Raw genomic sequence first — 14,379 nt, 5'->3', positions numbered from 1 at the left:
ACACCATTTGATTCCTAAGGTTATACCGTTGCCGTTCTAGATGTTTCTTCCTCCCCCCATACAATACATGCACTTCCTTCCATAAAAGAGACATAGACAGCACACTACACTTGGTCAAAGTAATAAATCACCTCTGAAGTGGAAGACATGTATAATACATAAGGTTCTGGTTTGAGAGGCTGGCCACGGCTAAAGCCTTTACATAATTCACCAGCATGCCAAGCAGTGTGGCCGCCCCGCCACCCCCAGTTTCTCAATGGCCCCCTCAGCAACAACAACATAAAAAAAACTCAGCTGGTCAGTTGCCTCAAACTCAGGCCCAGGCGCAGGCCTTTGATCTCACAGCAGGCCCACTTGGCCAAGGGACCCCGTTTCTCTGGTCTCTAGTTCGTCGGGTCCACTGAGCTGTGCTTTGTGGCAGCCATTTTGGCTCTAGGGAGAGCCCCGGGGAGCTGGTGTCATTTCCGCATCATTAGTCCACCAACATGTCAATATAGGGTAAATGAATGTCTGGATGGTTGGACTGGAAACCTGCCTGCACATTGGGGATACCTGGACAGGACAGGGATTGGGAAATCGCTAGGGGGATGAATACTGGATAAGTTCCTGCTGGTTAGTACAATTTGTTGGGTTGTGATGTGGCCCAGAAACCCTCAGTGCAGCATATCTGCCTTAAAGAGGGTCCTGTGGCGATGCCAACCACCATGCATGTCTCATTCCAGGGGAAAGGAAGGGATGGGAGGGTGTGAGAGCAGAATGGCAGCACAAGACACCCCACACCAACATGGATTATTGGGTTACTGTCATAGAAATATATAATTAGTAATTCTATTTATATGGTTTCTGTGTTGTTATTAGGTGGCAGAGTGGGGCATCCAGAAGCTTGGCCTGGTCAAATATTCCAACAAGGCAGCCGGTACCTACAGCGGAGGGAACAAACGCAAGCTCTCCACTGCCATGGCTCTGATTGGTTGTCCTCCTGTGGTATTCCTGGTAAAATGATAGCTGATTGGCTGAAAGGCCAAAAAACAGCCTTGTTATTGCCTTATGACAATGTTATTAACACCTACCAATGTATAGTGCATAGAGTTTGATGGAGGAATAATGGTCTGGGGTTGCTTTTCATGGCTATTTAGTTCCAGTGAAGGGAAATCTTAACATTACAGCATAAATTACATTATTGACAACTTTGTGGCAACAGGTTGGGGAAGGCCCTTTCCTGTTTCAGCATGACAATTTCCCTGTGCACACAGCAAGGTCCATACAGAAATGGTTTGTCGAGATTGGTGCGGAAGAACTAGACTGGCCTGCACAGAGCCCTGACCTCAACCCAATTGAATACCTTTGGGATGAATTGGAAGGCCAACAGTGAGCCAGGCCTAATCGCCAAACATCAGAGCCCAACCTTACTAATATTCTTGTGGCTGAATGGAAGCAAGACCCCACAGCAATGTTCCAACATCTTGTGGAAAGACTTCCCAGAAGAGTAAAGGCTGTTATAGCACCAACTCCATATTCATGCCTATGATTTTGGAATGAGATGTTCGACAAGCAGGTGTCCACATGCTTTTGGTCATGCAAGTGTATATTAGTTTATTTTAAGCAGTGATTAAATGTTCAGTGTGAGCAGAATATCACCTTCTCAACTCCATATTGCTTTTGCCAATTTGCCAAGAGATAGAATTCCACTTTGTTTTAATTTTACAGCAAAGAGGAGATATAACAAATTAAAGGATGTAGGCTGTATTGGTATGCATGCATGACAAAAAAAAAGAAATCCTGCCTCAAACTTACAAATGCTTATTGAATTTCCCTGAGGATTATATGTCAATTACTAGTAGATGAAAAAGGGGGCTATATTTCAGTCGGGTCGCTATCCGGTCACGTTTTTAAATTAGTTTTTCAGAGTCCATCCGATCTCGTTTTAAAATGTAAAGCTAACATAACACTGTTTGCAGGATTAAAGCCTTATACTGGGATTTCTCATGGAAAGAAAACGGCATAGAGAGGGTTGAACAAGTTTTATAATGGCATAGCCTCAATGGGAGGAAACAACTTTTTAAAAATCTTACTGATTTCATGAAAATAGAATCTCTCAAATATTGTACACACACACCTGATGAGGTGAATTAACATTTACTATTATAAGACTGAAGTATTAATTATTCATTCATTCATTCAACCTGTCAGTCAGTCAGTTAGTCATTCAAGACATAGCAAATCATTCTGATCCCCTCACCAGCTGTAGTGTGTGTAGTGTTATATGCCTGTACTCTGCATCATGTAGCCTGCCTACCTACACAATATCCCCTATTATAACACTGTGCCGATGCTAGTGTTCATTCCGTCAGATAGTTCACTTGCAGTTGTTTGGTGGGCCTGTCTCCTAACTTTGAGACAGAGGGATAATATAGTGTTAGAGTGAATTTCCATTTGTGTGGTAGGTAGTCTTGCTCGGATGCCTTAGAGCAACTTTGCACAGCGACAGAGTCGGCATGGTGATGGAGATCCCTGGTGGGATTTCGGGGATTCTGGTGGTGAAGGGAGAGGGGTTGGAGCACAGGCAATGGGCTGCGTCCTGTCTCTCTCTAATCGTCCATGGACACACACGCCTGGGGAGAGAGAAATGGAATGGGGAATGTGTGTGTGTGTGTGTGTGTGTGTGCCGTGCAAGCGTGTGTCTGTGTGCGCGCGTGCAAGCAAGTGCAAGCGTGTGTGTTTCATGACTGTGTGGGCATGTGTTTGTGGGGATTTACATGGCGTGTGTGTGTGATTATGTCTGTGTCTGTCAGAGAGAAGTCCCCTGTGAATTTGTTTGGCTCTAAAAGTCCCTGATGCCATCGGCTCTCCTCATTTAGCTTCCTCAAATCCAAAGCTTCTTTATACTGTTTTGATTCCACTGGTTAGTGTTGGCAGCAGAAGCCTTTAAAACATTACGCTTTTATGTCTAAATGTAGACCTCTTCCAACTGGAAGGGACATATTGGTGTAGTGTCAGGAGCATAATGCTGTGTGATGTCAAGGTTCGGGACAAAAAAAGGATATGAGACCTTTGTGGGAGATATTCTGAGGGTATAAGGCCCAATCTGTAATTTTGACAGCCTGACCATTCCATGACGATTCAATCGATAGTCTGACATGTGAAATTGTTTTAAGATGGTCATACTATGGATCATTTGGCAAGTTGATTTTGAATTTTTGGTCCCCTTTAGGTATGCCCCTAAAATATTGACAAAATGATTTGATAAAGTATTTAATTTTGCCTGTAGTCCAGAGAAACGCATTGAAAAAGAGTTTGTCCTATATCTTGGAGAAATAAGAAAGCTCAGTAAATGTATATACAGTTGAAGTCATAGGTTTACATGCACCTTAGCCAAATACATTTAAACTCAGTTTGTCACAATTTCTGACATTAATCCTTGTAATAAAATCCCTGTCTTAGGTCAGTTAGGATCACCACTTTATTTTAATAATGTGAAATGTCAGAATAATACAAGAGAGAATGATTTATTTCAGTTTTTATTACTTCCATCACATTCCCAGTGGGTCAGAAGTTTACATATACTCCATTAGTATTTGGTACCATTGCCTTTAAATTGTTTAACTCTGGTCAAACATTTTGGGTTGTCTTCCACAAGCTTCCCACAATAAGTTGGGTGAATTTTGGCCCATTCCTCCTGACAGAGCTGGTGTAACTGAGTCAGGTTTGAAGGCCTCCTTGTTCGCATGCTTTTTCAGTTCTGCCCACAGATGTTCTATAGCATTGAGGTCAGGGCTTTGTGATGGCCACTCCAATACCTTAACTTTGTTGTCCTTATGCCATTTTGCTACAGCTTTGGAAGTATGCTTGGGTTCATTGCCCATTTGGAAGACACATTTGCGCCCAAGCTTTAACTTCCTGACTGATGTCTTGAGATGTTGCTTCAATATATCCACATAATTGTCCTCCCTCATGATGCCATCTGTTTTGTAAAGTACACCAGTCCCTCCTGCAGCAAAGCACCCCCACAACATGATGCTGCCACCCCCGTGTTTCATGGTTTGGGATGGTGTTCTTTGGCTTGCAAGCCTCCCACTTTTTCCTCCACACATAACAATGGTCATTATTGGCAAACAGTTCTATTTTTCATTCATCAGACCAGAGGATTTCTCCAAAAAGTACGATCTTGGTCCCCATGTGCAGTTGCAAACCGTAGTCTGGCTTTTTTATGGTGGTTTTGGAGCAGTGGCTTATTCTTTGCTGAGCGGCCTTTCAGGTTATGTCGATATAGGACTCGTTTTATTGTGGGTATAGATACTTTTGTACCTGTTTCCTCCAGCATCTTCACAAGGTCCTTTGCTGTTGTACTGGGATTGATTTGCACTTTTCGCACCAAAGTAAGTAAATCTCTAGGAAATAGAACGCGTCACCTTCCTGAGCGGTATAACGGCTGCGTTGTCCCATGGTGTTTATACTTGTGTACTATTGTTTGTACAGATGAACGTGGTACCTGCAGGCATTGGAAATTACTCCCAAGGATGAACCAGACTTTTTTCTGAGGTCTTAGCTGATTTCTTTTGATTTTCCCATGATGTCAAGCACAGAGGCACTGCGTTTGAAGGTAGGCCTTGAAATACATCCACAGGTACACCTCCAATTGACTCAAATGATCAGAAGCTTCTAAAGCCATTATATCATTTTATGGAATTTTCCAAGCTGTTTAAAGGCACAGTCAACTTAGTGTATGTAAACTTCTGACCCACTGGAGTTGTGATACAGTGAATTATAAGTGAAATAATCTGCCTGTAAACAATTGTTGGAAAAATTACTTGTGTCATGCACAAAGTAGATGTCCTAACCGACTTGCCAAAACTATAGTTTGTTAACAACAAATTTGTGGAGTGGTTGAAAAACAAGGTTATGTGTATGTAAACTTCTGACTTCAACTGTATATACAGTATACATTTTTCACACATCACGTAGAAAAAAAAATTGGGGGTAGGCCCAAAACTACCTTCATACTTCAATAAATTTTTTAAAAACTGGTACCGGTTACCTTCATATGAGTCCTTGGACACTGCTGGGGGTCGTAGAGCACCATCGTGTTCGTGAGAATCTTCCCTCTCACATTAGTTTGTAGCCCAAATGATTTATATGCTACAAACAGAAGTTGGCACATCGACGGTACCGACAAATCCCCTGACACTTGTGGGGGTCGTAGAACAGTCATGCTAGTGAGAATCTCCCCTTTCCATAGAGTTGTCTTAATAGTTAGGTCAAACCGTTTGGATGCTACAGATGTTTTCGTGAGAAGACCGATTTTTGGTATGTCTCGTGGTCTGACAAACACCGCTCTAGCTCTTCCACCTTTCACCACAGATGCTGAAGTGCTACATCTGCCGATGCGGTATCTCTACCTTAATCGCACAGATTTTAATGGAGAAGTTCTTATTATGTAACTTAGATTTCATTTAGTACGTTAATCGACTCTAGGGGCTTTGAAAAGGATAGATAGATTGAATAAAATACCCCAAAATATATTATTTTTAAGGACAATCATTTTAAGCTTAGAATGTTTGTCTAAGGATGTGGAACATGAAGTAAGATTGAGAGAATTTTAAGGGAGAATAGGAGTAGAGATGGGATAACAACGAACTTAATGGAGGTCAAATGTTGAAGGAACGTCTTTTCCCATTACTGTAGGACGAGCCAACGACAGGGATGGACCCCAAAGCCAGACGCTTCCTGTGGAACTGTATCCTGAGTGTCATCAAAGAGGAACGCTCGGTCATCCTAACATCACACAGGTACGTATTCTTACAGTTTTAAGGCCCAATTCTAACTTGAGATTAGTGAGTGTGGCTCTGAATGGCATTTTCCTGTTTTACTATTGGGTTCTTGTTTGCAAGGTTGAAAACATTAGCAATACAATACTTCTTCACGACCTTGCAACATATGTTTTTGGGATTATGCTAAGGTAATAAAGCTATGGTAAACTTAATTAAGGCATTTCTGAGCTGTGTCCTTCAAAAACCATGAGGAAATACAATTCCTTGAAAGTTGATGTTGGTCCTTTAAAGCTATTAGATCTGATTTGCAGAGTTAGACTTTACTGTCTTCATACGCAATTCGTGAATGGGCCAGGAGGAGTAGACAATGGTGCAACAACCAATACGACACACCGTAACTCAAACTGAGAAATCCACGAAGTACAAACAGCGAGATGGATAGTACTTCACTACATTCATGTTTATTCGTGACTCCAATGTTTTCTCTCTCCAACCTGCAATATTGTTTTCAAATCTTAACTTCTGTTGGAAGCGGGTGGTGCGGGTGGTGCAAAACCCTTTTGTACAGTTTAGTTTGTGAATCCATTAACACCACTCCATACTGTGTTGTTTTTCTGAGAAACAAAATACATTTGTTATATTAGCAATAGCGGGAACACGGCTCAGTTGCGTTCAATCGTCCATATCCCAACCAGGTGCTTTAGTTTGTCGAGTGGCGCATTCGGCAGGTTTTACATCGTCATAATCCTAATTGCTCCATCCCTCAGCAAAGCAATACAAAGCCTCCACCTCAGCAATAAATAAATCTGTCTGCATCCAAAATGGCTGCTGAAACTCAAAGAAACATAAGATCGTACACAAATGTACAGATGTTCTCCTCCCTTGTCTCACGCCCACTCCGTCGCGCCTTTCAACGAACAGCGTGAAGCGAATCCCGGGGAAAATAATTGTTCAGCTAAAAGTTACCCATTGTCTGCAGTATTAACCACAGAGCAGGCGAAATGTGGACGCGGCAGGCACATTTCAAAGACGGACCAAATGTTTCTTGTTTTATTTCTTCAAATAAGGAAAAAGGCTGAGCTTGAACATTGGTCATTAGTCAGCCCTCTGGGTGCAGAGAGGACATTGTAGACAACAAAACCAGAAAAATGCTTATCTTACTGACTCTTGATTCAGGTCTGCAAATCTTTTGACTAATGTTTGCATAGAGTCAACACCTTTTCACATAAACTTAAAATTCTATAGTCCTATAGTACACAATTGAACCTCTCTCTCTCTCTCTGTCTCTCTCTCGCTCTCTCTGTCTCTCTGTTTCTCTGTCTCTCTCTCGCTCTCTCTGTCTCTTACAGCATGGAGGAGTGTGAGGCCCTGTGCACACGCATGGCCATCATGGTGAATGGACAGTTCAAGTGTCTGGGCAGCATCCAGCATCTCAAGAGCAGGTGAGGCCTCAACAGTGTCACTAAACACTAGGCCATAGGCCACAGCTTTAATGCTGCTCTCAATGTGAAATTCCAAAAGCAATGTATAGCAACCTATACGCCAGACCTGTAAAATGAGTGACATACAAAAACACTATTACATTTAGCATTTACAGGATCAGTTAGGGTTAAGTGCATAGCCACAGTAGGGGTGCTGCAGCTCCCTTGAAAAATAAATCATAAATAAATCATGAATGCATAATTTGTATCTTTTATTCTCACAAAAGTAGTGCACTGGGACTGTATATAGCGGACTGATATAGCTGTAGCATGGGCAACCCACCCCCCTTTCCCCCAAACATCCTGCGGTTATGGTTAAGTGCCTTGCTCAATGGCACATCGACAGATAATTCACATAGTCGGCTCAGGGATTTGAACCAGAGATCTTTCGGTTAATGGCCAAACACATTTAACTGCTAGGATACATACCTACCTCTAAGGCATGATGTCATCTAAGGTTTGTCTCTATTCTATGAAAACCAGCACACTTATAAAGGGAATTTATTAACACTCATACATCATCAGAGGTGATTCTGTCTCGGCGGTTCTCAAGAACGTTATGCTCTAACTATCCCCCATGCTATTTTATGTAGGTGGCCTTGCCATAATAGATCAACCCACCCTAGCCCTCTCTTGACATGATAGTTGGCCTTGCCTTAAAGCTGTGATCCACGATAGGCAAAAAAATGGCCACTGACCACCCCAGGCTTTTGCTATTGTTTAGTTTTGAGGAAATGAGCATTTCATGCAGCATCGTGGTGAAAGCAATTGTAGTACATAATCTGCTATGCTATCACACGTGCCATGACAACAAAAATAACGTGCTGGATGTTTTAAGTAACTTTGTTGTTGTAATATAGCAAACTGATGTGGCCGTTTCACTGCTAGCGATTCCAGTCTTTGATTAAAGAGGAAATGTAGTACTACTCTATAGAGTAAGCTTTATTTATTATGTGAATAGCTCATGTTGGTTTTTGCCCTATTTCATGATGAAGTGAAAAATAATTCAAGTCAGAGCGGGAGGAGTGGAAAGTGGGAGGAGGGGAGAGAATGTATGTTAGGTCTGAGCAACGATGTCAAGGGTATTTCCCATCAAGAGGTTTGATGTCATATGTGAGTGAGTGAGGGGAGTGAGGGGAGTGAGGAGTGAGGGGAGTGAGGGGAGTGAGGGAGTGAGGGAGTGAGTGAGTGAGTGAGTGAGTGAGTGAGGGAGGGAGGGAGGGAGGGAGGGAGGGAGGGAGGGAGGGAGGGAGGGAGGGAGGGAGGGAGGGAGGGAGGGAGGGAGGGAGGGAGGGAGGGAGGGAGGGAGAAAAAGAGAAGGAGAGAGTAGGGAAGAGAGAGATGGGAGGAGGAGAGTGATGTGCTTACCTGTCCCTCCCAGCTGTAGCCATAATTAACAGATCCTCTTTGTCAATTACTTCCTGTCCTCGGGGAGAACAAGACCGTCTTCAATATGAACAACACTGTATGGATAGGGGATGTGGAAAGAGGGAGGTGCTGAAAGGGTTAACCCCTGATTAAGTCTTGTGTAATCACTCACTCCGCAGATTAAAGCAGTTAGGGGGAACAAGTAAACGTTACAGGTACAGGTACATTTAAATGTTTTTGTTTTGTTTGGTAATTGTGGGTCGCGAGAGTTTTTGTAGTGAATTGCTATCGGTCAGTTCTTGGGACACAGTGAATACTTTTAAATGAATAAGTGTCACTATCCCTTTTGTGTAATTAATGTTTCGTGAGGTGTGGGGCCGTTAATGACTGAAAAGGCAATTAAAGGTCCAATGCAGCCGTTTTGATCTCCATATCAAATAATTTCTGTGTAAAAACTTTACTGCTCAAAAAAAAAATACAAAATTGCTTCTCAGCAAAGTGCTAATTCTCAAGCAAGAATTGTACTTGGACTGTCAGGTAGTGGCCTGAGAGGGGAGGGGGAAACTGAATATTAACTCATATTGGCAGAGAGGTTTGGAACTCTTATTGGTCTATTAACTAATTTACCGCCTGGTGATGTCACCTCCATTCCACCAAAAACAGGCTGAAATTTCAGGTGGTCTTTTCAAACAGCTCTTATACTAAAAGGCCATTATCATCATTTTCACAATTTCACAGCATTATTCAAACCTCAGTGTGGAAATATATATATAAAGCACAAGAAAATCGAGTTGTTGACTACACTGGGCCTTTAAGGACTGTCTCTATTTTCCTTTCCACTCTCTCCCCCTGCCACGTGCGCCTGTGAAATGACAGAGAAACGGGACAGACGGACAGACAGGGGACGGGGGGCGAGTGTTTGATCAACCATTTTTAAAGTCAAGCTGCGCAAACCACTACGCAACGTAATCTATTCACATTGGAAGCATGCTTTTCTCCTGCTTGTTTATGTAAATGCTCCCCGCCATGTGGCGAGGGAGGTGTGTGTGTACGCAACGTCTCCCTAATACCCAAGCTGTTGCAGATTTGGAGTGGAAACTTCCATCAGCGTGTCACTGGCGGGGGGGGCGAGGCAGGTGGTGTACTGCTGTCGCATTAATGACTGACCTGCATGGTGGGCAGTGCGACTTGTTCTCTCCTCCACCCTCTCCTTCTCCCATTGCTGAGAGAGAGTGTGGAATCTCGCCACAGGTGCCTCTCACATTTTGACCCCCTATAGCGAATGTGTAATACACGCTAGCCCACCTCACCCCCACTGATCCTCCTCTCCTCCAAACATCTCGCTACATTACCCGTGTTTATTTATCCTCCTGCTGCCTCTCTCTCTCTCTCCTCCCATCTCTTTCTCTCTCTCTTCCCTACCTCCTCATCTGTCTCTCTCTCTCTCCCCTCATCTCTCTCCCCCATCTCTCTCTCTCCCCTCATCTCTCTCTCCGTCTCTCTCCTCATCTCTTTCTTTCTCCCCATCTCTCTCTCTCATCTTCCCTTCTCCCATCTCTCTCTCTCCCCATCTATTTCTCCTCATCTCCCCCTGTTGCCCCTCATCGCTCTCTCTCTCTCTCTCTCTCTCTCTCTCTCTCTCTCTCTCTCTCTCTCTCTCTCTCTCTCTCTCTCTCTCTCTCTCTCTCTCCCCATCTCTCTCTCTCTCTTCCCATCTCCCTCTCTCTTCCCATCTCCCTCTCTCTTCCCATCTCTCTCTCTCTCTTCCCATCTCCCTCTCTCTTCCCATCTCTCTCTCTCTCCCCATCTCTCTCTCCATCTCTCTCTCTCTCCCCTCATCTCTCCCCTCTCCCATCTCTATCTCCCCTTTTCTCTCTCTACCTCATCTCTCTCTCTCTCCCCTCATCTCTTTTTCCATCTCTCTCTCTGTCTCTCTCCTCATCTCTTTCTTTCTCCCCATCTATCTCTCCTCTTTCTCCCCATCTCTCTCTCATCTTCCCTTCTCCCATCTCTCTCTCTCCCCATCTATCTCTCTTCCCATCGATCTCTCTCTTCCCATCTCTCTCTCCCATCTCTCTCTCTCTTCCCATCTCTCTCTCTCCCCATCTCTCTCTTCTCCCCATCTCTCCCTCTTCCCCATCTCTCCCTCTCTCCCCATCTCTCTCTCTCTCTCTCTCTCTCTCTCTCTCTCTCTCTCTCTCTCTCTCTCTCTCTCTCTCTCTCTCTCTCTCTCTCTCTCTCTCTCTCTCTCTCTCTCTCTCTCTCTCTCTCCCCTCTCTCTCCCCCTCTCCCCATCTCTCTCTCCCCCTCTCATCTTTCTCTCCCCTCTTCTCATCCCCTCATCTCTCTCCCATCTCTCTCTCCCATCTCTGTCTCCCTCTCCGTCTCTCTCTCCATCTCTGTCTCCCTCTCCGTCTCTATCTCCATCTCTGTCTCCCTCTCTGTCTCTCTCTCCATCTCTGTCTCCCTCTACTCAACTCCACACTGCTGCCTCTCATCTCTCTCCTCATCTCTTTCTCTCCCCCCCCCCGTGTTCTCAGGTGGTGATGGAACCTCATCCAACCGGCTCAAGCCTTTGTTTGTGCTGCCCTCTTTAGGCCGCACCGATGACCTGTCATCCCACCTTCTCATTGGAGCAGCCTGGCAAACAGCCGCATTGTTTTAACAACCCAACCTTGTATATAAATCTGTCCCCAAATTAGCCAAAATAGCCTCATTCAAATCAGAGAGAGCCCACTTAACGCAGATAGGGGACGGACAACGTTTTAAGAGGGTGACATTTTTCAAGGCCTCATGATTGTTTTGCATTTAAGAGTTCCTTAACCTGATCCATGACCAGGTTTAATTTCAAATTAATCATTCGTCTGAGCGGTGGGGGGGGGGGGTTATGAAAGCCCAGCACAAAAAGAGAACCCGGGAGATGAATAAGTGGTAGTAAATACATGTTTTACAATCCAGAGGGATCCCAGGTGTTAAATAAACTGAAATGAAGTGCAGGGCAATGAAAGAGCTTCTACATCTCCCCTATTAGCTTGTCAGGGAAAGCGAGAAGGACGCGGGAAACGGGACCCTAACCTTTTCTTTTCCTGTGAGTTACATCATTCATCTGTCTGGAGATTGAGGGGTTATGCGGCTAGCAGATGCTATATTTCGCGGCAACTTTTTTTTTGTCCTTACTTAAGGGGAAGCAGTGAAATCAAATATAAAAGAAAGCTGCAAAGTGCCTTTAATGCATTAAGGTAATTCGGCGTGCGCAGCAGGAGAGTTTTATAAGAGTGTCTAAAAGTTGGGATCAATCTAAGGATGTTGGCTTTGAAAAGTCTAATAAATCTGCTCTCGCTCTCTATGCGGATTGACTCGGGTGCACTGTAGCTAAGTAGTACACTATCTAACTGACTGTCAGTGTCTGAGATGGATGGGAAAATAATACCCCTCACGGTTTATAATGCATCAGCGCGTAGCTGTAATTAATAGTGTTTGCACACAGACAGATATCTAAAATCCTCTACAGCCAGAGAAAGCATGTGTGTTCATGAATGCAGTTTATGTATGCAGAATGTGTGTGTGTGCGGGCGCGCGTGTGTGTCTATTCCAGACCTCATGTGAACAGTGCGTTTTGAATTAAACATGACTGTGCTGCGAGCATAGCCATCGCCCGTGGGTTCTCTGTGCCGAGGATGCTTCAATGATGACCCCTATGGGCGACCTCTGTGTGTGACCCCCTCAAGGACTTCCTGCCCGATTAAAGCACGGCAACTCAGGCCCTTGGTGTGACCCCCCCCCCCCGCCCCTCCGGCCACAAGTATGGCTGTAGTTGGTGACCTTTTACCTCTATTCTGCCCTCTCTTTTCACACTCTCGCTCGCTCCACACTACACAGCACTCCAGCAGGTCTCTGCCTCTCTTTCTGAAGCTGGATGTTATTTGTTTAAAATTACACGGTTTGGGACTCTCCAACTGAGTCGGGAGAGTAGAGAGGGGAGCGGAGAGAGGGGAGAGAGGGAGAGAAGGGATAGAAGTGAGGAGAGAGGAGAGCGGGTCCAGTATAATCAGAGAAGTTAGATATAGAGGCTCTGTAAAAAGCTGTGGAGCTTCACTTGTAACAGCCCTCGTAGAGACCGAGTCTGAATAATGAATGAATAATGAACTGTTGGATGAGATTTAAACCTCTGCCAACTAGACAGACAGGCAGGCAGACAAGCAGGCAGGTAGGCAGGCACCCAATTGCAAATCAACCCCTAGCTCCCACTCTTGTGTATTTGTGGATATCTGAATGAAATAGATAAGTATGGCAAAAATTCACCTAGCATATCAGTGAGCAAAATAGTTATTTTAATGTTACTTATACCTTCCTTTTCTTCTCAGATCTCCACAAGTGCATAACGTGTAGGGGAATATAGGGACAAGTGGTCAATTTCGGATTGGGCAAACAATTGACGAGTGAAGATGCTAGCATTTTCTATCGTTTTGAGATGATCTTATTGTGGTGAGAACAGAAGGGTATAAATGGGGAAAATGAATATATAGCCCACCATTCTTCGTATAGCCACAGTGTAGCAGAGAGAGAGAGAGAGAGAATTGATCAGCCGCTTTTTACCACCGCTAACAAGAAGCATTTGATTACACATGCAAGCCTGAAACCCTTTCTCGCGACGCTACCGACCATTATTGCATTGTTTAAATGTTTTCGTCTTCGCTGAGCTCCCGACTTCTGAAGCTCGGCTGCTCCTCACCGGCTTCAGACAGGCAGACTTCCTGTCTGGCCCAAGCCCATCACTAAGTGGAGGGGATTTTGTCAGACTCTTGACTGGATGATGAATCGGGTTTGATGAAAGCAGGCTTGATGAGAGCTAAGTCTCAGAACGGGTGAGATGTCAGAAGACTCCTGCTCAGACTGGCATCTCTATTAACTTAGCCTTTTGTTCATTCAAACTTTGTACTGGTGGCCTATTTCTGAAAAGATGACTCTCTTCCTCAATAGCATGCAACCAATTCTACTAGATGAAAAGCCGAAATGAGTATGACATCCTGGCATTTAAAGCATCCTCAATTTTCAACATTTCACATTCTATAAAATGTTCTATTATCGCATATTCAGACACGACCATGGCTTGTTATTCGGTATAATGATGTATCGGCATTGAAAGGCTCTAGGGGTCGACAGACATTTTAAAATATGTACTGTGAGGCTCTGTTCAAATATCTACACTAGCATACAGCTTATAATGAAGCAATGTACTGGCCGTGGATTCTAAGTTGTATGCTAGTACGAACATTGAAACATAGCCTTAGTGTGGTACTTCGAACACTTCCAACCTCGTGTAGCCATCTTTGTATTGGAGGACTCGCCTGTCCACCCGGGGGAACCATTCGCCTTTTCACCACCACCGAGCTTCACAGCTCTCTCCCACAGCCCCCTGAGATAGTGGAGGCTGAGGCTTGCTCACCATATCTCTAATTACTATAAAGGGATTGCTGCCTTTCCTTGCATGTAGCACTTAACCGCCCACAATGGACATTTCCACAAGTAAATATAACATTAGGAGATTAATTAAGCAGAAAACAACGGGTCATAGAGCACTAACGACAAAATAACAAGGTAAAGTGTCTTATTTTGTGCTCACTAGACACAGCGTCAAAGCCCAGCAAAATGCCAAATTGTAATTAGCGGATATAAGGCTGTGGCGATCATGAAATTTTGTCAGCCGGTAATTGTCATGCAAATGATTGCCGGTCTCACGGTAATTGACCGCTAATTAGCAT

At 44.2% G+C, this 14,379-nt stretch overlaps 1 protein-coding gene across 1 annotated transcript in view; it reads left to right on the top strand.

Annotated features, from left to right (window-relative positions):
* Positions 1–14,379, top strand: part of LOC124014229 (phospholipid-transporting ATPase ABCA1-like) — a 290,281-nt gene that overhangs the window by 254,730 nt on the left and 21,172 nt on the right. Inside the window, exons 47-49 of the mRNA XM_046329029.1 lie at positions 859–993; positions 5,683–5,786; positions 7,118–7,210. Of these exons, the coding sequence (XP_046184985.1) occupies positions 859–993; positions 5,683–5,786; positions 7,118–7,210 (332 nt within the window). The remainder of the gene's footprint in view (positions 1–858; positions 994–5,682; positions 5,787–7,117; positions 7,211–14,379) is intronic.

The sequence above is a fragment of the Oncorhynchus gorbuscha genome, linkage group LG25 (genome assembly GCF_021184085.1).
Source record: "Oncorhynchus gorbuscha isolate QuinsamMale2020 ecotype Even-year linkage group LG25, OgorEven_v1.0, whole genome shotgun sequence".
Classification (NCBI taxonomy): domain Eukaryota; kingdom Metazoa; phylum Chordata; class Actinopteri; order Salmoniformes; family Salmonidae; genus Oncorhynchus; species Oncorhynchus gorbuscha.
Note: the sequence above shows the minus strand (reverse complement) of the source record. Positions and strands in the feature narration are given on the sequence as shown.